The sequence below is a fragment of the Salmo salar genome, chromosome ssa12 (assembly GCF_905237065.1).
Source record: "Salmo salar chromosome ssa12, Ssal_v3.1, whole genome shotgun sequence".
NCBI lineage: Eukaryota > Metazoa > Chordata > Actinopteri > Salmoniformes > Salmonidae > Salmo > Salmo salar.
In genome coordinates this window covers 32328923-32356101 of record NC_059453.1, presented here as the reverse complement: position 1 = coordinate 32356101, position 27179 = coordinate 32328923, and the positions used below count along the sequence as shown (strand labels likewise).

The 27179-nt window shown below is 44.3% G+C and overlaps 1 protein-coding gene across 1 annotated transcript; it reads right to left on the bottom strand.

Annotated features, from left to right (window-relative positions):
- Positions 1–27179, bottom strand: LOC106564913 (sphingosine kinase 1). Its single transcript, XM_014131419.2, has 5 exons — positions 26437–27179; positions 12224–12373; positions 6157–6251; positions 5719–5834; positions 1–4376 (listed from the first exon to the last, which is right to left on the bottom strand). Exons 1-5 carry the CDS (start codon positions 26861–26863, stop codon positions 3461–3463), a joined length of 1704 nt encoding a protein of 567 aa, XP_013986894.1. The 5' UTR covers positions 26864–27179; the 3' UTR covers positions 1–3460.

Genomic DNA, 27179 nt, shown 5'->3' with positions numbered 1-27179 from the left:
TTTTGGTTTTCACTTTTATTTGATTCAACATTTGCCAAGTGGAAAAATAGAACTCTGTATTCAACTCAAGTAAAGAATCGCAATCAAGATTTATAAAAAGAACAGTTACTTTCCCTTCACCAAATACACCTGAACAACACTGTCAATAAGACAACAATCAAGCAGCAGCAGTAAGACGTTTACATCGAACAAATCCAAGGTTTTTGGGTTAGTACTGGACTGAAGTTCTTTAGCTATACACCTTCAAGTGTCAACAATGGAGTATATTAGGGTCTGTGCCTGAGTTTTCAAACTGGGACATTAAGCTTCATCAATCCTCATTTTTCGTTCTTAACCAAGCACTCAATTCAACTGGAAATGGGTTACAGGAGTAGGTCCGTCTCCTCATAAATCCAATGAGGAAATGAAATATTGAAGATTAATAGGACCGGTATCAAGTCTAAGCATCAGTACAGTACACACCCCTCTTCCCACCACTAAGGGGCAACATGTTCAAGGCACAGCAAACAGTTTCAGGGGCTCTTTCTCAATAGTCTAAAATCTGTCCTCGTTTCTTTTCCTGCATTGCTCTGATCTGAAAGAACTCAGCAGGTGAAAGCCTGCCAACCCACTGATGAGCTTCCACCATGTTTTCACCTGCCAAATGTTTTCCAATCAGTGCAAACAAGCAGAGAAAATGAAGAGGGTAAGAATTGTTACAACTGAGAAAGTGCCAGGGATTGCATAGGCTATGAGTAGGGCATAGAGTTTTAGTCAAGTGAAGTGGTCAGGAAAATCTCATGGCCCAAGCTAGCTACAAGGAATGGATTTGAACATGTTTCAAGCCCAAGCAGAAAACTCCCGTGGCAATCAATGGATTCTGAACAACAATTTATCTCATGGAGGAACTGAAATAAGCGGCTCATGTGCGTCTTGATATTTTCACATCCATTTCCTTATCATAATGACTCATCGATTCCTAGCATGTTCAGGGGCGCGTTCCTCTGCCCAGGTGTTGCCGACGACAGCCAGAGCTTACAACTCCTAGATATGTATTTTTATGTATCAGCTAACCATGTAAAACTGTTGCAATCTGTCAGTCGGACATGGCACACAACCATTGGTTGATGCATCCAACGGCTGAGCAGGAGAACGCAACCAAGGTAAGGATGGGAAAGGCATGTGCTGCTGCTCTAAAATAGCAATCAGTAGAGGGAGGAACGCCAGATGAGCTCAATCAATTCAGCAGTAGGGGGAGGAATGAGATGAGCTCATGTCTCTGAAAGGGTTAAAAGCAGAGTTAATCATTTTGTACTTTAAACAATGCAAGGTGCTTTCTTTTGCATGCGGCACAGCTAAAATCACAGTCATTTCTTAATATGTAATTTTGGTCTTCCACATTTATAATTATTTAGTCTGGACTGACGACAGGTTTGCAACATCAAAGACCCAGTCATTGCACAATATCACAACATGAAACTGACATTTTTGCATTTTGGGAAAATCTTGTGGCCCAAATGTGCACTCAGTCATATCAGGGGCATTTGTGGCTCCAAAAATATAAACCGAGGCCCAACAACATTCTCTCAGGGTATCCCCCAGTTCCATGACCTCTTATCATCCCCTAAGGCAAACAAGATGAACATAAACATCTTTCTTTCAGTGTGTCAGAACCTTATGTTAAACATGATGCTCATTCTCCACAGCAGTGTATCTGTGAAGGGCTGTGTGCCAAGACCACGTCTGCGTCCCTATGGGCCCTGTTCAAAAGTAGTGCACTTTATAGAGAATAGGGGGCCATTTGGGATGCATCCCACACAATGCTGGTCCCTCATGCAGCGTTGAACAAGTCAATACTCTCCCTCATCCCTCCCTCTTTTCCATCCCCTGACCAATGTGCTGTTTAATCAAGCGTCACCTCTCTTCCTTTTGTGTTTAAGGCAATATAAATCACCCTCGTGATTCAGAATCAGTACAGAAGAAGGCTAAGACGAACAAACTCAGGCTAGCTACTGTATTAGCATCACATTAGCCTTAGGTTGCTCTTGTCATCATTTATCTTCTCTGTTTTAAAGCTTTATGATAAGGTGATGATTGCTGAGAAGGGGTCTGTACAGTGTGTGTGTAGTGTACTGTTGGGGTGTCAGCTGTAGCTGCAGGCAGACAAAAGCAACTGGGACTGCTCTGTGGTGCACTGCAGTGTCGAGAAAGGGGGGAGGAGGGGATGGATGGATTGGATGGAGGAGAAGGATGGATGGATGGGGGGAGGGGAATGGGGAAAGACTGCAGTTGGAGACCTGATACAGGCACTACAAGTCATCAATCACGTAACCTGGACCTGTGCTGCATGCCTTCCTCTGCAGGACAGGCCACAGCACAATAAATAAAGGCAGTCTCACTGTAGGCTGTTTTAAAGCTAGTGGTTCATGGAAATATGAGGTATAAAACAAGCACATATCAAATGACTTGAAGATACGTCTTTAGTATATTTGTTTGCATGTCAATGTAAGGTGGCTGGTTGATTTGAAGTATGGTGTGTTTTCAGCTCATCACAACAATGCCTAATCCAAAATAAACTCCAATCTTTTCAAAACCGGTCATCAAGTAGTCCAGTCAGGGTCTAGGTCTTAGGATAAACTACTGACTCTCAAGATTCAAGGTAATCAAAAACAACCCTATGGTAATTGAGCATCAATGGTTGAGGGTTCATTTCGGGATCGGCGCAACTGTCACCTAATTATTTGAGTTCAAATGAATTGGTTTCTAATAATGTCAATGCGGGCTCCCGGAGATTGTATGCATCTTCCATATTTCCACGTCACAGCGGAAGAGAGCAGTGAAGGCATCTATCCAAACCCTATTTGTTGCATAAGAAAGAAAATTCAAGTTGAGATGCCCTCCCATAGACAAAGCATGCCCAGGGTCTGTGAAGGACAGTGTGGGTGACTGACACTACATCAAGCCTTACATCATACCCCTGGTACAGAGAATGTATGTGTGGGTGGGCATGGTGGTGGGGTGAAAATATTCATATTTCATGAGTTTCTCCATAAGTATAAGACATGCTTGGAACAGCCAATTAAAGGCCAGTTGCTTTGTGTTAGTGGGAAGCCATCTTAGAAAGGCCGAAATGCTAATTAATGGGGAGAATGGGAGATTGAGAACATTGGGCTCTGTAGAAATGAAACGTACCCACCCATTGTGAACTTGTGTTCTAGCCTGCTACTCCTTCATGGCACTTCCAATCCGAACCTTCAATTCAAAGTATAAATTCAGAAAGAAGACTAAAAAGTCCATTAATCCCACCTCCCTTTTAGATGTGAGTAGAAAATGCTAATGCTAGTTATTAGCATTGTCCAGATAATGCTAACGCGAGTTGTTAGCATAGCATCGTCCAGAAAATGCTAACTAATGTTTTTAGCGTAGCATCTCATTAGCATAACATGCTAACACTAGCTATCTATCCAGTGGATCTTGTTAATCATCTAGTGATGAGCCTGGCTATCCCACCGTGTACCTGGGCCTGGACTGGCCCATACTCCACCACCTCCCCGTCCACCGTGATCACCCCTTTGGGCGAGTAGGGCTCCAGCCGAAGCGCCCGCACCCGGGTGTACACCAGGTGGGGGCAGTTGTTGGCCAGGTGGGTGCCCTTCTCCATGGCCAGGAAGAGCCGGAGCAGGGCCGTGCGCGATATGCCTGCTCGGACATATATCAGGTGGATGAGGCCGTCATCAAGTGTAGAGTCGGGTGCGGCATACAGGTCCTTTGCCAGGTGAGACTGGTACATGGCCAGCATGAGGACAAAGTCCTCCTCGGGCACCACCACCCAGTCGCTGGGCACCGGCTGGTCCAGGGGCACCAGGAGAGAGTCTGGCGGGCCTGTTAGGGTGGAATTAGCGGACATGGGTTCCCAATTCTTCGCCTTGAAGGCGTTGTTTGAGTTACGGGAGTTGTGGGCTGCGTTCTGGCACGGCGAGTCCTTCGAAGGTCGGCAGAGGAGGGTGGAGGAGCAGAATGCAGACGATGGCGGTTGGCACTGAGGTGACACGCTAGTCATCTCCTCCAACGAGACTGCCGATTGCCGATCCTCCTCCTCTCCATCCACCTCGTCAACCGGCAGGTATGCCAGACGGCCCTTATACACCCTCAAAGATGCCAACCTGACCAACGTCCCCATGGTGAAGCGGGCGGCGCCCACGTGGCGGTACTTCTCGCTCTCCACGTCCACGTCAGCCACGAAGCCCCAGGCCAGCGAGAGGAAGGAGAAGAGGCGCGTGGGGTTGGAGGGGCTGGAGCCCAGGTGGACTGAGGCCAGGTCCATGCGAGACACCAGGCCCTTACACAGCAGGAAGCCACAGCTGACCAGCAGCTCCTCGCTTGACACCGGCTGGGCCCTGTCAGGGGGGGAGGAGAGAGAAAGAGGGGGTAGAAGGAAGAGGAAGGGGGGGAGAGAGAGGGGGGAGTTAGCGGTAGACACGACAGACAACAAAGACAAGCCCAGCTGGGAGAGGGGACTGGGGGGGTGAGGGGTAGAGAGGTCATAGGACCACCAGCCCCACATCAACCACTCAGCCTGCTGTCTTTTCTCCTCTACACCACAGCCTATTAGATAATGACGTCTCAATAAAGTTCCATACGATTGGGGTCACGTCCATATGGCAGCATATCCATATTCAGCGTGTATTCATTATTCATCCTAGGCATTAGGCTCACCATTCAATAACAGCCATTGATTGGGGTCTCTCTTTGGCTTTCTTTTATCACGGTTTTTGTACACAATAACATCGTACAATTTTGAGCTATTTTCTTATTCACTGAAAAGAGAACTGGGGTGTAGTATCTCTAAACAACCAGTAGAGGGGGTTCTAACTATAAACTATTAGAGTCATCCGATCCCACTGCTCAAGGCAAAACTGACCCGTTTTACCGTTGTGTCCTATAGTGTACAGCCCAAACAGATCTGGGACCAGCATACATACATAGAACAAACGGTGATACAGTAAGCCACGGTAGATCAAAAACAGAGCAGCAGATCATATTCTGGATCCCCTGCAGGGCAGAGAGAACAAAACAGACTCTGGGTCCTTCCTCTCATTGTGTGGCAGGTTGACTGGGGCTTCTGGTGGGGGGGATGGCAGAAATGGATAGACAGGAGGGCATGCTGGTTGTGTAATTGTAATTCATTGTGTTGATGTTCTGTACTGTGGTGGTTAAAGAATGAGCCAGCAACAGTATGTTTGTTCTCCACTACTGATTCTGGGGATTTAGTCAATACAGTTTGTCAAACATATGGGCAGTAGTTGGCCCTGTGCTGGTGTAGATGGCTGTCTAGAGGGCATCCTTCTTCTCGGTCTTCCTGGAACTATATTTCTCACCCAACTGGATAAATTGGTTTTCAATTAATTATTCCCTTCTTTGAGAATCACTGATCCAACATGGGAAACATCAACGCGATGCATTACTTGTCACAAATAATCATGCCAGATTGAGTACTTCAAGGAAGAGGAGGGGGGATGCAAGTACAATATTGGGACTAACTGCTACTAACTAACTGCTACATTGGGGTCTTGGTGTGTCACCCACCCAGAGTAGTGGTGTCTAACTGCTACATGGGGGTCTTGGTGTGTCACCCACCCAGAGTAGTGGTGTCTAACTGCTACATGGGGGTCTTGCTGTGTCACCCACCCAGAGTAGTGGTGTCTAACTGCTACATTGGGGTCTTGGTGTGTCACCCACCCAGAGTAGTGGTGTATAGAGGCAGCCAGGGCGTTACCAGAGCCCCCTGGTAGGATGCCCAGTGGGGTCTGGATGGCCTCCTCCCAGTCATCTCTCTCCATCAGGCCATTCACAACCTGGGGGGAACAGATAGAGCAGGGGTCACCCAACAGCCAGAGAGTCACCAGATCTAGGGCCACTTTCACAGACCAAGATAAGGCCTGGTCTAAACTAAAGTGCACTTTCAGTGGAATCTCTCCAAAAATAGGCTTAAAATCTGTGTCTGTGCAACAATATGCAAGGTCAGGCAGAACCACGGATCTCAGCACACTGGGGTTTGAGGTTCAGAAGCTAAATGGATGCCATGTTGGCACCAGAAGTTCCAAGACAGTTGCTAGGTCAAGTAAGAATGCACATTTGAATTATTGTCGGGAATGGATTATTGTATTTGTAGCTCACCTCAAACAGCAGTCCGTCCCCGGACATGATGACTAGAGCGCCCCACTGTGACAGGTCAGCCTCTCTCACCAACTCCCTGGCATGGTTCTGCCGCTCTGAAAACATACAAGGAAGAAGAGTACGTTTACATGTGTTTAGGTGTGTGCGTGGCCGTAAAACCACTTCATGTGTTATTGTAGTGTCAAAATCCCTCTCTTTTGTAGTTGTGAGACCTTTAACTTTCCAATCACTTTGGGAATCAAGTGGGTGTGTGGTTTGACAATGTGCAGAAATTTGAGATGGAGAGGACAAGGGCTGGTATGGCCCTTCCGAGGACAAACTGTTGGGAATACAATAGCTGAACAACAAAACAAAGGGAACATGGAATGTAGACTACACAGGAGGTTAGTGGTAGAAGACAACTGATAGTCCACCTACCGTACCAGGCTCTGTGGAGGCTGGTGAGGGGAGGATGGCTCATAATGTCTGGAACGGAGTAAATGGAATGGCAAACCCATGGAAACTATATTTGATGTATTTGTTACCATTCCACTGATTCCGCTCCAGCCATTACCACAAACCCGTCCTCCTCAATTAAGGTGCCACCAACCTCCTGTAACCAGGCTAGCAGCATATATCTTTACGGCAGAGAGGACAGTTGATATGCCACCTTAATGAAATGCAGTATCACATTGCAAATTAGATTAAAAGGCCAAATTACGTTATAGGGCCCGCCATCAAATTAGACTGGGGCAATCAGCAGATTGTAAATTGCGACTTGAATAGGATTACGTTTCCCGTAACATGCTGATCTAAGGTCAGATTTCGTCTTTCTCCCCCAATGGTTAAGGTTGGGCTTAGAGGAGGGTAAGCTGATTCTAGAACTGTATCCATCATTCCACTACGAGAAGGATTACGTTTCCCCAAGCACTGACCTAAGGTCAGTTTTGTGTTATTTCCCTGTATGGTTAAGGTTATGCTTAGGTGAGCGTAAACTGCTCGTAGAGCTGTATTAATGGCTCCTAGAGCTGTAATACATGTTCTTTAGGGGGCAGTAGTCTATCAGTGGAGGCTGCTGAGGGGAGGATGGCTCATGATAATGGCCGGAATAGAGTGAATGGAAACCATGTATTTGATACCATTCCACCAATTCCGCTCCAGCCATTACCATGAGCCCATCCTCCCCAATTAAGGTGCCACCAACCTCCTGTGTAGTCTATATATAGTGAGTGATTGGTACTGCTTCCTGTACCATCACAGTTACTTTTCAATCGCACCTTTTATTCCCCTAACACTCTGCCGGGTTAATATTAGTAGCACACTCTCAGAGAGAAGCACGCCACACACACACACACACACACACACACACACACACACACACACACACACACACACACACATTCTCTCTCCTCAAAACACACTCTTTATAAAAGGCCAGACTGTCTAAGAGCTCTTTGGTGGTAGCCACTCAAGCTTAACAGCATAAGCCAAGTCTTTCTTTCTTCCCCAAGGAATCTTATCTTTACCTCTCTCCAAGGCTGCGTTTACACAGGCAGCCCAGTTCTGGTCTTTTGACCAATCACATCAGATCTTTTTCATAGCTGATCTAATTGGTAAAAAATATCAGATTTGGGCTGCCTGTGTGATCGCAGTGTCTGTTTGCACAGAGATACTGTATAGCAGTGTTTCCCAACTCCGGTCCTCCAGTCCCCCCAGCAGTACATATTGTTTTTGTGGCCCACTGACAAGCACAGCTGATTCTACTTGTCAACTAATCATAAAGCCCTTGACAAGTTGAATCAGGTGTTTTTGTCCGAGGCCACAACAACAATATGTACTGCTGGGGGTACTGGAGGACCGGAGTTGGGAAACACTCTTGTAGATCTCTATGCTCCCTTGTTTGTCCTTGCATCTAAAACCCACTGACAGCAATACCCTCTCTCTATGTTTCCTTTCCGTGTATGTAGTCTACAATACAGTAGTGTGATTGTTCGCTGTATCGTTTTATGCTGGTCTTGACACAACAGTAGAGAGCATTCCCCTCGGCAACATAGGCCTCAGGGGAGGCATCCGATTACTGAGGCTATGCTCCAAATGGCACCCTATTCCCTACACAGTGCACTACTTTTGACCACGGCCTATAAGGCTCTGGTCAAAAGAAGTGCACTATGTAGGGAATAGGGTTCCATTTGAGACGCAGTAAAAAAAGACCTTTCATTCATTTACCCTCCTGCTGGGCCTGAGAACAGTATACAGGCAGGGAAAATCAATTTCCCTTCATCAGTCTCCTCACATGACATTTGCATATGCAGAGGCTGTAAACATAGTGTGTATAGATAGCCAGTCCGTTTCAAGACGGAGGGCAGCGCAGCTGGAAAATATAGGAGGCTGGTTGCTGCGTAGGAGGAGATGATGTTGTTAACCTACTCCCTTTCCTGTTAATGGGGATTGATCGTAGCCGATAGCAAAAAAGGGAGGGAGATAGCACATTAACACACATATGCTCACACGCATACACACAGCACGTTGGTGCTTTTAGTCATTTTTATGAGTGTTTGTTGTGGTGGTGGGTCGCATGGTCAAATATGAGGTCTGGGACTGGGTGCAGTGCAGTACTGTAGTGTAGCTTGACTGACAGGCTCAGCCTCTGGGCTGCAAGCAATTGTTCTTCCTTTTCCCAGTTCTGTGGCTCTGTGGAATGAGACTAAACCATTACACTGCTCCCTTTTTCTCTGTAATGGCCCTGTGGTGGAGGGGAGGTGTGTGTGAGTTTGGACAACTATCCTGTTCTCTGCACTGGGTGTGCATGTGTCTCTCAGGGTTGGCCTCAGGGCAGCCATTGTTGTCCCTCTAAAGAAGCTACCATTCGGACTCGGATTCCAAAAAAAGAAAGAGAGCGAGGCTTAACCTCCAACACCACCGTGCAGTTTCATGTCCCCAGACTCCCCTCGTTCCTACTCACTTTGCTTCACTCTCCTTTCCCTGTCCCCCTCCTCCCAGCCACACTCTCACTGACCCTGCCTCTCACAAAAGGAGGTTCCAAACCCATCTCACACTAGGGTATATACAGTATGCTGCTGGGCTGAGGAAGGACACAGACATGACAGACATGACATTTTAAAAAAAAGGGACCGTTCAATGGTCTAGGTACGATGAGGACCGCACCAGGGACCCATAATGCACACTGACAGTAATAGCAGGGATCTTTTTCTTTGCTGTGTGCGAATGTGTGCGTGGGTGACTACCTGTTCACAAAGGCTACGCTGTGTGTGTGTGTGTGTGTGTGATTTGTGTGTCTGTCTAACTGAAGACTTTGGGTCAACACAGGTGGAGCAGAAGTGGCAGTGGTGTGTGTGTGTGTGTATAGATAAGTCAACCCGGTTGGGAGCTGGAGGACACGCTGTGGCAGCTTAGTCAGCACCCAGGGACAGAGACAGGGACAGCCTGAGGGACGTAGAACCAGTAGAATCACCACCTCACCACACGCTCTCCCGCCCTGAGGACCAGCCATAGAGAACAGGCCACAGGCTATAGAACCAACCCCAGCTAGATTACAACGGCACTGGAAAGATAACATCCTGCAACAGATTCGCCTCGGTCTCAAACTGACAATAGGAAACCGTGGATTTTCTATTATCTAGTTTTCTGGGTCACAGGCTACATTATGGACATTTACTGTTCTATTCCAAAACCACCACAGCTAGCACTGATGCTAGATGGGTCACAACTGCACTGGTCTCACTGGAAAGACTGTATCACTGGGAAAATAAGAATAAGAAGATAACATCCTGCCATTTTCCTTCTGTTAGGGTGTCTCTCAATAAAGGTGGCTTCCTTTCCTTGTATGATTACTTAACCTTTACTTAACTAGGCAAGTCAGTTAAGAACAAATTCTTATTTACAAGGACGGCCTACCCCGGCCAAACCCGGACGACGCTGGGCCAATCGTGTGCCGCTCTATGGGACTCCCAATCACGGACGGTTGTGATACAGCCTGGAATTGAACCAGGGTCTGTAGTGACGCCTCTGGCCCTGAGATGCAGTGCCTTTAGACCGCTGCGCCACTCGGGATACTTTTCTTCTTCGTCTGAACTGACAGAGAGAAGGCGTCCGCCTACCATTGATCCTCTTCAGAGAGGGAAACAGAGATCCTTTGAGACCCTTGCGCCAAGCCTCCTCCATGCCCAGTTGCCCAGTCTCCCTCTGGGCAGTGGACTCATCCTTCCCCTCCCTCTGGCACCGCCACACAGGCAGGGCTCCAATAATGGGCCTGTCCTCGCTCATTAGCGTCCCCATGCTAACTGTCCGCTAGGCTAGCACAGCTCTGGCCCTGCCTCAGTCTCACTGGATTAGAACCGAGAGCCACTGATATTTTCCTTTCACACTGACCATTTCAGCATGGTTTCAGTAAATGGATAACCAGGCCAGCCCAGTACAGCTTGGCTGGACTCTTTAGTGTTAAAAGGGGTAGCAATGGTGATGCAGAATCTTTGTTTGCAAACTATCGCCTGCACAACCTTTTGTCTTCCTCTGAAAAGTGTTGGCATCTACCTGTATGGTGACTACCTGGCTATTACAGGTTAGATTGAATCAAGCCCAGCGTCTCCGAGCTGTGGCCGATCATGGAGAAGGATGACGACATCCCAACGGACAATGTCCTAGAGAGATTCTAAAGTCAGAGATGATCTACCCTTGTGTCTGGCAAGCTAGATCACCCATCCTTCTGCATAGGACTAGAACAAGGGCTCTCTTCAATGGGAATTCAATCTTCTCAGAAAGAATAGGCTTTTTACATAGAATTGAATCTATCCACAGGATTCATTTCCCATAAAGTGTATCCCCAAAGTTCTGAACTCTTTTTTTTCCTTTTTTCCCACATATTCAGCATTTCAGAATGCGTTCAGAGGATTGCTCTCTCAGTTTTGGGAAAGGGATTCATTATCTTGCCTGCTCTCTGACACTGCAGTGATTTAAGAACAGAGGGAGAGAAACTCAGTAGACTGAAAGGAGGGCGGAAATGTAGGGCTTCAAAAGCTACATCTGGGTCATATTCATTAGGCCCCAAACAGTGGAAAATGTACGGAAACATGGCAGAGACTGCCTAAACGTGTCCAACAAGAAACTATTTGTTTTCAGTTGTAAAGCGTTTTGCATCGGTGTGCCCTAATGGATATGACCCATTTGATGAGCTTTGAACCAGAAGCCTAATACAAAACTAGTACATTATCATTACAATGTCCCCAGACTGTGGCAGCACACATGATAATGACTACCCGATCAACGTGGCTAATAAGTTGCATCAAATCACACACACACACACACTATTATTATCCAGGCTGCATCACATCCGGCCGTGATTAGGAGTCCCTTAGCGCGGCACACATTTGGCCCAGGGTCACCCGGGTTAGGGGAGGGTTTGGCCGAGTTAGGCCGTCATTGTAAATAAGAACTTGTTCTTAACTGACTTGCCTAGTTAAATAAAACATTTTATTTTTATTATTAGCCCATCAATAGGGCCCATAACATCATGGTGAACCAGATTTTAAACAGAGGTTTGTGTATAAACATATTACATAATGGATATACATGCATACATATGTGTCGACAGCACTTGATCAGAATACTGACTGCCAGCTAGCGATGAAAACAGCCAGAGGATTTATAATGGGGGAGGGAGAGGGGGGAGGGAAAGAGGGAGGGTCAGCTTGAGAGAGACGGCCATTAGCTGCTTTGCTTGACATTGCCAATTGGAGTGGAGGGACACAGAATGATGGTTTCTGTTTTGTTTTGTCCAGTCTGCCAAGCGGCTGAGCGTTAGTGTGTGTGTGTGTGTGTGTGTGTGTGTGTGTGTGTGTGTGTGTGTGTGTGTGTGTGTGTGTGTGTGTGTGTAGTGCTTTGACAGTCGGATTATTCATTGACCTGTCATTGCAGGTCTTAGTGTAGGATATTGACCTGTGATAATGCATGTGCATACACTGACACAGCAGGTTAAGTCAGCAGAGATGACTTGTGTTTGTGTGTGTGCGTGCCTGCGCAGTATACCTGCATGCGTGTGTGTGTGTATGCACATACAGTACGCTAAACTCACCAGTGATGACCAGAGTGTGTGGGACACCGGCCTCGTTGAGCATGTGTTGGACGTGTCCGGTGAAGAGGCTGAGGGCCTGGCCCTTCCCACTGTGGGGGTTCACCAGTAGCATGACGCTGCAGGAACGGTGCACCTCACTGTAAAGCACACCTAGGACAGAGAGATGCATGGACAGGGCTTATGACAGATGTTAGACCTGCTAATCCCACAAACACAGAATCCCATACAAGACACGTATAATGGCAACATTTCAAATCACTGAAGTTCATATTCAGTTTAGAGTGTTTAACACAATATTTAGCATAATTCTATATTTTTTCCCTTTCCAATGTTCTACTCAAGGTGAGGGTTGATGGTCACTAGACTTGATATTGAATGTTTTGGATTATTCTCATGTCTGTTGATAGTGATTGACGCCAGACTGGATGTACATGGATCGAGGACACACTGATTCTGTTGCAGCAGACAGTCATTGCATTTTGGGTTTTACTTCCTAAAAGCCTCTCGGGCTGGTGTTACCAGAACATTTGGTGCTGTCTGATTAGGACATAAAGGGCCCGTCTCCAAGAGGCCAGTTAGACATTTTCTTTGTTTCTGTGCTGGGTGTTGTGTCCCTGTTGCAACTTGTAATAAACCAGGTAGATTTCTGATTGAGTCAATCTGTGTCTTCTCTTCTCTTTCGTTACAACAACAGGCAAAGGAGGGAGAAGCTTGATGTTACTATTATTAAGGCCAGGAGTTTTTCCTGACCATGTTCCATGACCAGGCACTATAACTAGGGCCCTGAGTTTTTCCTGTTCAGATCAGATTGGTGGTCAGGAAAAACTCCCATCCCTTATTTCTACCATTAATCCTCAGACTATACTAATTAGATAAACACTCAGAACTATGACTCAGGGCTTCTTTGCCAATTATTCACTTTCTGCATCAGTCCGCTCTAGCTAAACCATTCTGGGAAATTAAAGTATTTTAGTCACGGAGGATGGGAAAGCCAGGGAGTAAACAAGTTTGACAGATGATGAACGAGTTGAATGACTTGCTATGGGTGGAGCACAAGGACAGTGCATTGGATGCTCCCTGGATGAGGTCATCCAGCAACGTCAAACCTAATTGGCAGGACGTGTTTTTCTAGACGACCCCACGTCTAATGGAGCTACTGTCGACATATATTGCAGACTACACCATTACAAGTTAGGAAACACCACCTATCAGAGTTACAGTATCTGTACTACTGCAAACAGTGTATTGCAGACTATGGCTGTGTCCCAAATGGCACCCTATTCCCTTTATAGTAGTGCACTACTTTTGAGTAGTGCGCTACAAAGGGAATAGGGTGCCATTAGGGACACAGCCTCTGACAACACAGGTTAGATTATGAAACACCCCCTATCAGTACTGTAGATATGTGGTATCTGTGGAGTTTGGTCACAGGGCTTTGACTTAGTTAGCGTAACAGGGCGTAAGATGGAATGGGGTGTGTCTTCTGTAGATGCCTTGTCACAAGGCAGTTAAAGTGACAATGTGTTTTCTTGTGTGTTTGATAACACATGGCCTCAGTTAACATGACCTATTGTACCTAGATAGCCTTCCAACTTTGCTTGACGTATACTGAACAAAAATATCAACTCAACATGTAAAGTGTTTGTCCCGTGTTTCGTGAGCTTTGTGCAAACAGTTTACGTCCCTGTTAGTGTGCATTTCTCCTTTGCCAAGATAATCCATCCACCTGACAGGAGTGGCATATCACAAAGCTGATTAAACAACATGATTATTACACAAGATGGCACCGACAGAGATGTTCACCTCGCTTCGAGTCCTTAGGAAACTATGTAGTATTTCGTTTTTTTGATGTATTATTTCTTACATTGTTACCCCAGGAAATCTTAAGTCTTATTACATACAGCCGGGAAGAACTATTGGATATAAGAGCTATGTCAACTTACCAACATTACCACCAGGAATACAACTTTCCCGAAGTGGATCCTCTGTTTGGACCACCACCCAGGACAATGGATCTAATCCCAGAAGCCGACCCAAAACAACGGCGCCGCAGAAGGGGCAGACGGAGTGGCCTCCGGGTCAGGCTCCGTAGACGTGCACATCGCCCACCGCTCCCGAGTATACTACTCGCCAATGTCCAGTCTCTTGACAACAAGGTAGATGAAATTCGAGCAAGGGTTGCCTTCCACAGAGACATCAGAGATTGTAACATCCTCTGATTCACGGAAACATGGCTCTCTCAGAATATGTTGTCGGAATCGGTTCAGCCACCGGGCTTCTCCATGCATCGCGCCGACAGTGATAAACACCTCTCTGAGGATGCTTTATGATTAACGACTCATGGTGTAATCATAAAAACATACAGGAACTCAAGTCCTTCTGCTCACCCGACCTAGAATTCCTTACAATCAAATGCCGGCCATATTACCTCCCAAGATAATTCTCGTCGGTTATAGTCACAGCTGTGTACATTCTCCCTCAAGCAGATACCACGACGGCCCTTAAGGAACTTCACTGGACTCTATGTAAACTGGAAACCATGTATCCTGAGGCTGCATTTATTGTAGCTGGGGATTTTAACAAAGCAAATTTGAGAACAAGGCTACCTAAATTCTATCAGCATATTGATTGTAGTACACGTGGGGTAATACTCTAACTTCCGCGATACATACAAAGCCCTCCCCTGCCTTCCCCTCGGCAAATCTGACCACGACGCCTTCCACACAAACTAAACACTTTCTTTGCCCGCTTTGAGGATAATACAGTGCCACCGTCGCGGCCCGCTAACAAGGACTGTGCCCCCTCTCCTTCTCCGTGGCCGAGGTGAGTAAAACATTTAAACATGTTAACCTTCGCTGCTGGCCCAGACCGGCATCCCTAGCCACGTCCTCAGAGCATGCGCAGACCACCTGGCTGGTGTGTTTACGGACATATTCAATCGCTCCCTATCCCAGTCTGCGGTCCCCACATGCTTCAAGATGGCCACCATTGTTCCTGTGCCCAAGAAGGCAAAGATAACTGAACTAAATTAATACTGCCCCGTAGCACTCACTTCCGTCATCATGAAGTGCTTTGAGAGACTAGTCAAGGATCATATCACCTCTACCTTACCGGCCACCCACTTCAGTTTGTATACAGCCCCAACAGGTCCACAGATGATGCAATCGCCATCACACACTGCACACTGCCCTATAACATCTGGACAAGAGGAATACCTATGTAAGAATGCTGTTCATTGACTACAGCTCAGCATTCAACAACATAATACCCTCCAAGCTCATCATCAAGCTGGAGGCCCTGGGTCTCAACCCCGCTCTGCACAATTGGGTCCTGGAATTTCTGATGTGCCGTCCCTATGTGGTGAAGGTAGTAAACAACATCTCCACTTCGCTGACCCTTAACACTCGGGCTCCATAATGGTGCGTGCCCCCTCCTATACTCCCTGTTCACTGCATGGCTATGCACGCCTCCAACTCAATCATGAAGTTTGTAGACGACACAACAGTAGTGGGCTTGATTACCAACAACGACGAGACAACCTACAGGGAGGAGGTGAGGGCGCTCGGAGTGTGGTGTCAGGAAAACAACCTCTCGCTCAACGTCAACAAAACAAAGGAGATGATAATGGACTTCAGGAAACAGCACAGGGAGCACCCCCCTATCCACATTGAAAGGACAGCAATGGAAAAGGTGGAAAGTTTTAAGTTCCTCGGCGTACACATCACAGACAAACTGAAATGGTCCACCCACAGACAGTGTGGTGAAGAAGAGACTATGCCCTCCCAGGCCCACCCATGGCTGTGCCCCTGCCCAGTCATGTGAAATCCATAGATTAGGGCCTAATGAATTTATTTCAATTGACTGATTTCATTAAATGAACTGTAACTCAGTAAAATCGTTAAAATTGTCCATATCTTTGCTCAGTATAGATAACAAAGCTTTGTAGCGGCCCCAAATGTAAAAAAAAATTACATTTTAAATTTAAAAAAAAACACACCCTCACACAAAATATAGGTTGAATCAACATCATAAATTTGCTAAAAAAGCCACACTGTTTTTTATTTGTATTTAAGTCATTTAGCAGACGCTCTTATCCAGAGCGACTTACAAATTGGTGCATTCACCTTATGATATCCAGTGGAACAACCACTTTACAATAATGCATCTAAATCTTTTAGAAGGGGGGGGGGGGGTTAGAAGGATTACTTTATCCTATCCCAGGTATTCCTTAAAGAGGTGGGGTTTCAGGTGTCTCCGGAAGGTGGTGATTGACTCCGCTGTCCTGGCGTCGTGAGGGAGCTTGTTCCACCATTGGGGTGCCAGAGCAGCGAACAGTTTTGACTGGGCTGAGCGGGAACTGTGCTTCCGCAGAGGTAGGGGGGCCAGCAGGCCAGAGGTGGATGAACGCAGTGCCCTTGTTTGGGTGTAGGGCCTGATCAGAGCCTGAAGGTATGGAGGTGCCGTTCCCCTCACAGCTCCGTAGGCAAGCACCATGGTCTTATAGCGTATGCGAGCTTCAACTGGAAGCCAGTGGAGAGAGCGGAGGAGCGGGGTGACGTGAGAGAACTATTTTTTTATTTTTAATTTTTTTATTTTATTTTTTTCTATTTTAGTTTTTCATGTCTCATTCTAACCACATACCAACAATAGTGTTTTCGGCTCATTCCAAGTTGAATTTACGTTTGTTACCACTTTAATATCAACCAAATCGGATGTTTATCTGATGTCTTTGCCTGATGGGACTTGTATCTTTTTTCCCTGAGAAAAAAAAGGGTTTCTATGTAATGTGGACCCTTTCAAAACAAGTCATGAAGTCCTGGGAGGACAGAGATGGCAGGGCCCTCAATTATAACTGTTGCGTAAATTTCACACAAAATTTCTGCATACTCCATTTATGAAAAGTCTGTGCAGGTACAAAAATATTGAGATGTATCGATATTTTGCAGTGACTTTTTCAAGCTAAACATGTATGCTTCCTGTCCGCACACTGACACATTCTACAAGATTTATTGTATATTCAAACAATTTAAAAGTAGGCTAAATGCTACAGCCCACACCCCCAGACGAATTGTTGTTCACAATTTTGCTTATCAATAGACTATTGGGGTTCTATGTCCTGCTTTGGTGGGCTCTGAGATTAAACAGACAATGATATTACGCTCCCATCACACAGCAATACTGTAGCTTACCCATACAGTCAAAAGTTTGGACGCACCTACTCATTACTCAATTCAACCAAACGAAACTACTCCGGTACATTATATTGTCAGTTATATGATACTGTCAGTTCAGGGATTATTGAAAGATGGGACAATCTCTACTTTTCTTCACAAATATGAAAAAAAATATTAACAACATTTGAAATATACAGTACCAGTTAAAGGTTTGGACACCTACTCATTCCAGGGTTTTTCTTTATTTTTACTATTTTCTACATTGTAGAGTAATAGTGAAGACATCAAAACTATGAAATAACACATATGGAATCATGTAGTAACCCAAAAAGTGTTCAAACAAAGATTCTTCAAAGTAGCCACCCTTTGCCTTGATGACAGCTTTGCAGACTCTTGGCATTCTGTTTTTTTATGAATACGATTTTCAGATGTGTGTACGCATGGTCTAGAATTTGTGGAGAGGTGAGCACATTCTCAGATCAAGTACATTTTTATACATTTCAACTTTTGCGTGAAAAATGGCGCACAGACATTTTGGGGTTATATTTTGTATTTAATCACGGTTTATAAATGAGGCCCCAGGGCAGTGCCCTCATAAATAATTTGGCATGGACCTGTGCCAACCCAGCTGGCATGGGCCCCAACCATGCTGTGTTTTTGCCTCATCATTACCCACGAGGCCCGTCTTGTCTGGACCCATTGACAATTCCTCTTAGCCACCCTACCCATTCTCAAACATTCCTTCATTAGAAACTGGCTGTGGTTGAGAGTACCACCTCCACCTATGGTCTTGGTTGTCAGCAAGACGCAATGGTTAGGGTCAGGAGTTTTTCCAGGTGAAACTGGTCTCTAGCTGACCTGACCACGAAAGCACTTGGCCCTAGTTATATTACAGCCCTATTATCCTACAACCTATAACTAGGGTTTGGAGGTTTTCATGGTCAAATCGGGGAACATCCAGTATAACCCATCATCAGCTAAACAACATGGCTCATTGCCACATGACACATCTAGACGAAACCAACAAAGCACACACGCAAACAGAGAGAAATAAATGAACAATCTGGGTTTCTCTAGAAATAAACTGACATTACTCATTGTGTTCACCTCCCCACAATGGCTCTTTTGTACCCGGGGAAAGCCACGGCTGCATTTCTATAATCATTATTGTGACTAATGAATCATGATACTAGATGTTGCTCTCTGTTTGTTTTGGCCTGGTGTGGTCGGTGGTCTGAACAGATCTGTGGCCCCTGAACAATCACATCTGAGCATGCCCAGTGGGATAAAGCTATAACACCACTTGCCATGCCCTTAAAAAGGTAATCATCATGTCATCCTCATCAAAGGCCAATCTCTTAATCCTCACATCGTGTGGTTGTGACATGTAGTGGTAGCAGACTACTATAAAACTATAGTCCGGTTGTTATCGGTTTTAGTCTGTTGCCCTTGGTTAAGTAGATAAACACTGATAGTGTTTATTATGACACAAATAAGACACAGTATAAAAAGGCAGTAGACTTACTGTAGAAAGACGAAGGCAAATGGGCCATAAACAATTATTTGGGATAGTTAAAGATGCCACTAAACGGCACTCTCCAACCCGATTACTGTAGAACCATTTTGACAGTGGTAAACCAAACAATTCCAAAGGACCGCTTGCTGTCTGAGCAACATTTCAACTGAATTCACTAGTGCAGTGATTAAGAAATGTCTCATCCGTAGACTTCAAAACCTAGAGTGAACAATTTGTCCTGAATTTCAGTTAAAATGAAAAGGAGAAAACCCCCATAAAATAGTATTTTTCTGGTCTAGGTCTGGATGGCATCTTAGAATAGCAAACTTGCACAGTATTGCGTGACAGATCTCGCTTGCGACTCAGTGAAGTGTCTGTTCTCGTTAGACATGGAAGACGGAGCATTTGTTTATTTATTAGCTAACGCTCTCCACTTTTCCTCGAAACTAAACTGGGTGGCTTACAGCTTCAACTGACTATAGAAGATGTTGGTGTAGGATGAAGTTGCCCCTAGACACACTGATCTTGGGTCAGTTTTCACTCTACTGGTTAAGGTTAGGATTGGGGGAGAGGAAGCTGATCCTAGATCTGTACTTAGGGCAAAGTTCACCCCTGATCAATGATGTTCATATCAGGGACAGGCAGTGAATGACTGACGACTCACAGTTGAACTTCCAATGAAAAATTTTTTTGAATTATGCATTAGCTACTTATTCTAATGTCGCTACTTTGAGTGTGGCTCAAATTCTGTATTTGTGGAGACTGGGGAGGTATGACAGCGTTAATTGCGGCTGAATGAGCCTGAGATGGCCTAACTATGTTTATAGGAAGGAGGGGGAAGGCAGGGTGCCAGGTGTATTTTCAAAGTAGCCACCCTTTGCCAGCTTTGCACACTCTTGGCATTCTCTCAACCAGCTTCACCTGGAATGCTTTTCCAACAGTCTTGAAAGAGTTCCCACATATGCTGAGCACTTGTTGGCTGTTTTTCCTTCACTCTGTGGTCCGACTCATCCCAAACAATCTCAAATGGGTTGAGGTCGGGTGATTGTGGAGGCCAGGTCATCTGATGCAGCACTCCATCACTCTCCTTCTTGGTCAAATAGCCCTTACTCAGCCTGGAGGTATGTTGGGTCATTGTCCTGTTGACAAACAAATGATGGTCCCACTAAGCGCAAACCAGTTGGGATGGCGTATCGCTGCAGAATGCTGTGGTAGCCATGCTGGTTTAGTGTGCCTTGAATTGTAAATAAATCACTGACAGTGTCACCAGCAAAGCACCATCACACCTCCTCCTCCATGCTTCATGGTGGGAACCACACATGCTGAGATCATCTGTTCACCTACTCTGCGTCTCACAAAGACATGGCGGTTGGAGCCAAAAATCTTACATTTGGACTCATTAGACCAAAGTACAGATTTCCACTGGTCTAATGTCCGTTGCTTGTGTTTCTTGACCCAAGCAAGTCTCTTCTTCTTATTGGTGTCCTTTGGTAGTGGTTTCTTTGCAGCAATTCGACCATGAAGGCCTGATTCACGCAGTCTCCTCTGAGCAGTTGATGTTGAGATGTGTCTGTTACTTGAACTCTCAAGGATTTATTTGGGCTGCAATTTCTGATGCTCGTAACTCTAATGAACTTATCCTCTGCAGCAGAGGTAACTCTGGGTCTTCCTTTCCTGTGGCGGTCCTCATGAGAGCCAGTTTCATCATAGTGCTTGGTTTTTGCGACTGCACTTGAAGAAACTTTGAAAGTTCTTGACATTTTCCAGATTGACTGCTTATTTGAGCTGTTCTTGCCATAATATGGACTTGGTCTTTTACCAAATACGGCTATCTTCTGTATACCACCTCTACCTTGTCACAACACAACTGATCGGCTCAAATGCATTAAGAAGTGAAGAAATTCCACAAATTAACTTTTAATAAGGCACACCTGTTAATTGAAATGCATTCCAGGTGACTACCTCATGAAGCAGGTTGAGAGAATGCCAAGAGTGTGCAAAGCTCTCATCAAGGCAAAGGGTGGCTACTTTGAAGAATCTCAAATATAAAATATATTTTGATTTGTTTAACACTTTTTTGGTTACTACGTGAATCCATGTGTTATTTCATAGTTATGATGTCTTCATTATCATTCTACAATGTAGAAAATAGTAAAAATAAAGAGAAACCCTGGAATTAATAGGTGTGTCCAAACTTTTGACTAGTACTGTATATTTTGATAGATCAAAGTATCAGCTATCACACAATGTAAAGGAACAACCTCCTAATTCCAAAAAAAAAAAAACATAAAATGCAACTAACTGGATTTGTCAATACCGTCAGACACCATAAAAGGCCTTCATTTTTACATTTGTTGTCCAAGTGTTTAAAGGCCTTGATATGTTTAATTTTAATATTAGATTATTCAAATATGTAATACAAATCTCCAAACTTATTTTTGTTTTATATATCATGCTCCATGACTAATTTTGTTAGCATTTTGGCCTTTTCTTTTAGATTCAGAATATAAAACATTTAGAAAGCAAACATTATCCCTTGGATCTAGCACAGCAAATAAGTCAATAGTTTAAGCATATGTTGCAGAACAGTGATTAAAATATATATTTTTTATATTGACAAAAAGATCTTAAGGGGGTTGGCCATCAATGACGGAGTTGACAAGCCACTGAGTTAACAACAAATACTCAAAATACATATTTTTGCCGATAAAAATAAACTTAAATTAAAATATTTGTAAAATATAGAAAAGTATTCATTTGAAAACCCCCAACAAAAATAACCATTTTTTCAGATCTTTCAGCACTCTGATGTTATATAGTTTTTTTTCTTCAGGAGTTGACAAATTGCATTACAATTAATATCCTATCCTAATCCATCAGGCAAATGGAGTTGACAGTTTATGGTCGTGACAATGGTGATTTCAATATTGTTTGTTTAAATCTATCAAAAGTAGAAAGCATTACAGACCATGTTTTGTCTTGTTGCACTACATGTAATGAGGACATGAAGAAGGGTTCCTTATGGTGTCGCTGACCCTGTTCATTCATGGTTCATTGAACTGACCAAATCTCCAGACACATTTTTTAGGAATCACAATTTTAAAATACATTTTGTTTAAAGTCAGAGAGCGCTATTGTAAGAGAGTATACAAGATCCTTTTCAGTTTATAGTCATTATTTCCCATTTAGAATTTAAACACTTTTGAGAGTTTTAAATTGGGAGACTTTGCCCTGGACAAGGGCATTTCCGTGCATTTTGCCCATATGAAAATTGAATAATATTTGAAATATTTAGAAAATTACAAATGCAAAATCTATCCCCTTATAAAATTCCACTAAATGTAATTTTTAAGCTCATAATAATAAAAAATAAATAAATAATTCCAACTATAAAAATAAAGTTTCCCTGCCGGACAAGGATTGTCCCGATTTTCAAGAATTCCTGAGTTATGTGATACTGTAAGTACATAACCTACCATGATAAGCTCAACGCCAACATACTCTTAAATAGTACAATAGTAGCAAGCCAAGTCATGCTTAATTATTGCATGTACCCATCAATGCATTCCTACACGTCAGATGTAGGTAGTACTAAATCTGGACAAACCCCCATTAGGAGAAAAGCCAGCTTCCACATTAAATGATTTATGGGTGATAATAACCTAGAATCCAATTGGCCACTAGCAGCCATAACACATATCTTAAGTATAATATGGAGAAGGACTGGGCGATATATCGGGAATGCCGGTATACCATTATGAATACACATACCAGTAAAGATTTCTACAATACCGTCCATAATTACATTTGGATAAAGTGCTAAATAAACAAAAAGTTCTACAAAACGTTTTGACCATGTTTTGTTGAGCATTAAACCATCAGAATGGAGAAAGCCAATTAAAACCACTTAAAATGGATGTGTTGGTCCTAGGACCATGCACTGCTCTTAAAACATATTTACAACTTTTGTTATTCAGAAACATCAAATACCGTGAAATACCGCCATACTGTCAAAAATATTGTGATATGATATTAACGCCTAGCCTTAATATTGAATGGATCTGTCATAGGCTAGCACATCCACTAAATGTAGTTAGCTTAACTGTCTGCATTTGTGCTGGTAAGATACAAATCAGATTTGTCTTGTGTAGGCTGTTTTAGTTCCCCCCCCATCAATCCTGAAATCGTCTTTGTATACCTACATAAACAGTCCCTCATTAACCCAAATGCATCTTATCTACGTCTGATGGTACCTCACCAAGACAAACACAAATAGAGTAGTCTTGTACACAACAGCGTGGCAGTGGGTTTGAGCTAGTAAACAGATCCTGGCTGAGTTGAGACTCAAACCAGACCGACCACAAAAAGGGTGTGGAGGGAGGAGATGCCTGACAGGGGGAGAAAGGGGGAGACAGGGGGAGAAAGAGAGAGGAGAGCGAAAAGGATTGAGAGAACGTTGGGGGAGAGAAAAAGGGGAAAGAGGGAGCGAGAGAGATGAGGGAACGATAAAGGATAGAGAGAATGGCAAAGATGTAGATGGCGAGAGAAAGAGGGGTGATAAAGATACATAGAGCGTAAGTCAGCGAGAGACAAAGTGAGTGAGAGGTGCGGAGAGGATCTAACCACCGGCTGTCATTCTCCTCTTGAGTGGTGTCTCCTGGGTATTTTCGGCAGTGGGGTGAGATGGGCGAGACAGCTGAATAAAAAAAAAACGACTCAGAAGTAAAACCTTTCCGGATTTTATAACCGCCAAGACTTTCGCATTTGATAGAATTAAACTATCACTCAGATTTAACTAAAGATTTGCACCTTACATGCTTACAGTACATTGTCTGTAAACATGCACCGTAACATAACAGCAGATTATAGCCACGATACTTTACAAATAAAGCTGTGTAGAAGAAGCTGGCTACCCACCATGAAAACCCACAACCACATAGTGAGAAACTGCCCTTCTCATAGACTATAATAGACCATGTTGGTCTTTGTTGAAACGTGGTTCAAGCGTTGTGTCATTAGCCGAAATAGAGAACAAGCAAAGAACACAGCAAGCCATAAACAGACAAGGATATTTTCTTCTCATTGCTATACAGATGTCATTAAAATCTCATTCTATGTGCTGTACATTGTTCTGTGAAGCCATGAGAAAAAAACTGATACAAATTCCTATCAACATTATTGAGTGACAATGACATTTTGCAGATTTTCTGACCAGCTTGTGTGTGTGTGTTGTAATTCCTCTTTCTATCATCATCACTTAGTGGCCTGAAACACTAAGCTGCTGTGAGCCCAAGGGTCTAAACAGGGAAGGCCCCAGAGAAGAGGTGTGTGTGTGTGTGTGAGTGAGAGAGATGGGCTTAGTTAGAGGTCTTGACAGCACGTCAACGCTCATCTTGGAGAACGTCCGACAAGAGTCCTCAGGGAAAAGGACTGCTGTCTCACTGCCGGGGCCTCCGAGTGAAAAAAAACACATACGACTTTCCATCTCCTTCTTTTTCTCTCACTGTCTCTTCTGCTTTTGAAGCAGAGGAACAGATGTACTGTATGAACACAGAGAACTCAATGCTACCTATTTACTTAGAAGAAAAAAAACAATAACTAGAAGCAGAACCGTGGCCCTTAGCGTTGGGAATAAAAGATAACTCTGTAACGGTGGACATCTGTGGCATATTGATCCGTTTCATCCAGGATCTATAATATCCGATAACATACAATCGTATAATATTACACCTCATTAACTCCAATAGAATTTCAATGTGTGCAAGGATGTCTATATAATAACAATATGCTGTCATCCTAGTATTAAATGACATTTGATATGCTATATTGTATGATTACACCCGGTTCATTACTATACCCAAATTCTCTAAATGTGGATTGTAATGCATGCTGTTGTCCATGCAGTGCATCTGGTTTGTCGAAGGGGCCAGTGGGTAATATATTAGTAATGGTATTGAGTGTGCTGGAAGCGACCTGCTTTGTTGCTGAAAGGAGAGGCCCTTGAGATGTGTGACAATGATGCCCGTCTTATTAATTCTCCTGCTTATGTCCCAAATGGTGCCCTATTCCCTACACAGTGCAATACTTTTGACCGGATCCCATGTAATGGGGTGCCGTTTGGGACGCGGGTTCATTTCACGCTACAGATGTACCGTAATGACATGGGTGCCGCGGGATAGAGGACCATGTCGATTTACAGGCAGATGAACAGACAGTAAAGCTCCCTAAAATGGTATGTTGTTTTATGGTAATAAAATTGCTGTGTAAACGTTGAGGCAATATCAATGTCAAGTTTTAAAGGCAACTATAATATCCATAGTACAGTATCTTGCAAAGTTGACTTCTATCTCATCTCTCCACTATCTTGGCTATTGGACAGTTTGATCATTGGACAGTTTGATCATTGGACAGTTTGATCAGTTGTAGTTAGATTGTGCAGCAGCCCACTTCTCCCCCACCATTAGAATTGACGGCACACAGGCATGAATTCATGTATCGCGTAAATAGAAATACCTCACTTTGCTGAGGAATTTCAATAGCTCACATCCTTTGATAACGTCTCTCTATAGAATTCCCAGCATCTCGGTTTATAGGCTACCTTCGTCTGTTAAGTTAGCGTGATTGGATGACTAAGCCATAGACTTACATAGCACTTCACTTCTGGAAGGGACAACCTTTTATTGGTTTCCTGATTTGTTGGCATGGCTACAAGGTAAGAGACAATGATGTGGGCTGAGCCTTGTTTCTGAACCTTCCAATTAAAGTGCATTATTCCCACTAGAGTAATTATAGACTTATATCCCTTAGCACTCATACCTTTAATAGGCCTATTGTCTAGATCAGGTTTTAACCCTAAACACCTGATTCAATTAGTCAACTAATCATCAAGCCTTTGACTAATTGAATCAGGTGTACCAGTTTAGGGTCAAAACAAGGAGAGAAGCATGTTGGGAAATCCTGATCTGCATGCTGTTTCTTCTCTGTTAGTATTTCTCTATTATTTGGCTTAGGCCAGGGGTGTTCAACTCTTACCCTACGAAGTCCGGAGCCTGCTGGTTCTGTTCTATCTGATAATAAATTGCACACACCTGGTGTCCAGGTCTAAATCAAAATGGGGGGTAAAAAAGCAGAGGAACTGGATTCAAAGTCCAGAGTTGAGTTTGAGGGGGTTAGGCTATTGTTATTCTAGATGCTGTTTTGTTGTTACTTTGGGCTGTTAAAGGTTGCTTAGCGAACATTGTGTAATTTGAGTGTCAGTCGGATCAGTCCTATTGTTTTATTAATTTACAGAAATTAGTTTAAAAGGTAATAGAATAGCCTGAGACAGATGACACTGATAAGAGAGTGAGGAACTTGCTCCACAGCAGTAGATTATGCAGACAACCCTTCTTCCTCTGTCAATGACTAAATCATGTGCGCTAGACAGGCATACCAACTTGGTAAAAAACATGAATGTAAAACACACACAGCACTTTCCTCAACCACTTATGAGAAAATTATACGAAACTATATGACTTGCTCACGATTTCTCAAATGTTGTTGACGAACAGAGCTCTCCCGGATGGTGCCAGTCCATTTCTCTGCCTCCTCCAGGTTGGCGCGTGGGTCCTGGAACAGGGCTACCCGAAAGCACTGCTCGACCCGCTGCCTGGCCACTCCAGAGCTCATCCATCGTCTTTTAAAAGGGTAGAAATAGACAGAGAAGTACGCGTCCGCGTTGTCATCTGCGCTGAAAGCCCGGCAGCCGACACAGTCCCTCAAGTTGAAAACCACTTTGCTCCGTCCCGCAGGTGTCGACGTGATCTTCTGAATGGTGAGATCTCTCTCGGTTAAACTCACCGCGTACCTCACCTTTCGGTTGCCCGTGGCTGTGAATTCCCCGTACTGCAGAACCTGGGTGATTCCGTTGCGATATGATGGAGGGTCCGATTCGGTTATCTTCGGGTCCATCCTGCGCGCAGAGGGAGGAAGGGACGCGATCCGCAGACCTGCTTACGCGTGATAGGGGAATGCACACAGTCAAATACCTGCTGAAGAAGCAATCGGTCTGCTGGGCAAGAGACTGCGAGTTTTTTCAACGCTATTAAGATGTTTTTCCCTTTGAAAAAGAAGTGTCAGGTCGCTCTCTAGTGATAGAATTGAGGAACGACAATTAAAGCGTTGTGCACGGCGCCTGTACCTGTCACCAAAAGTGCTCGACTAGATTTGCACACGAAATAAGATAACACTTTTTTTTTTTACAGTACATTTCACATGGGACCTGTCA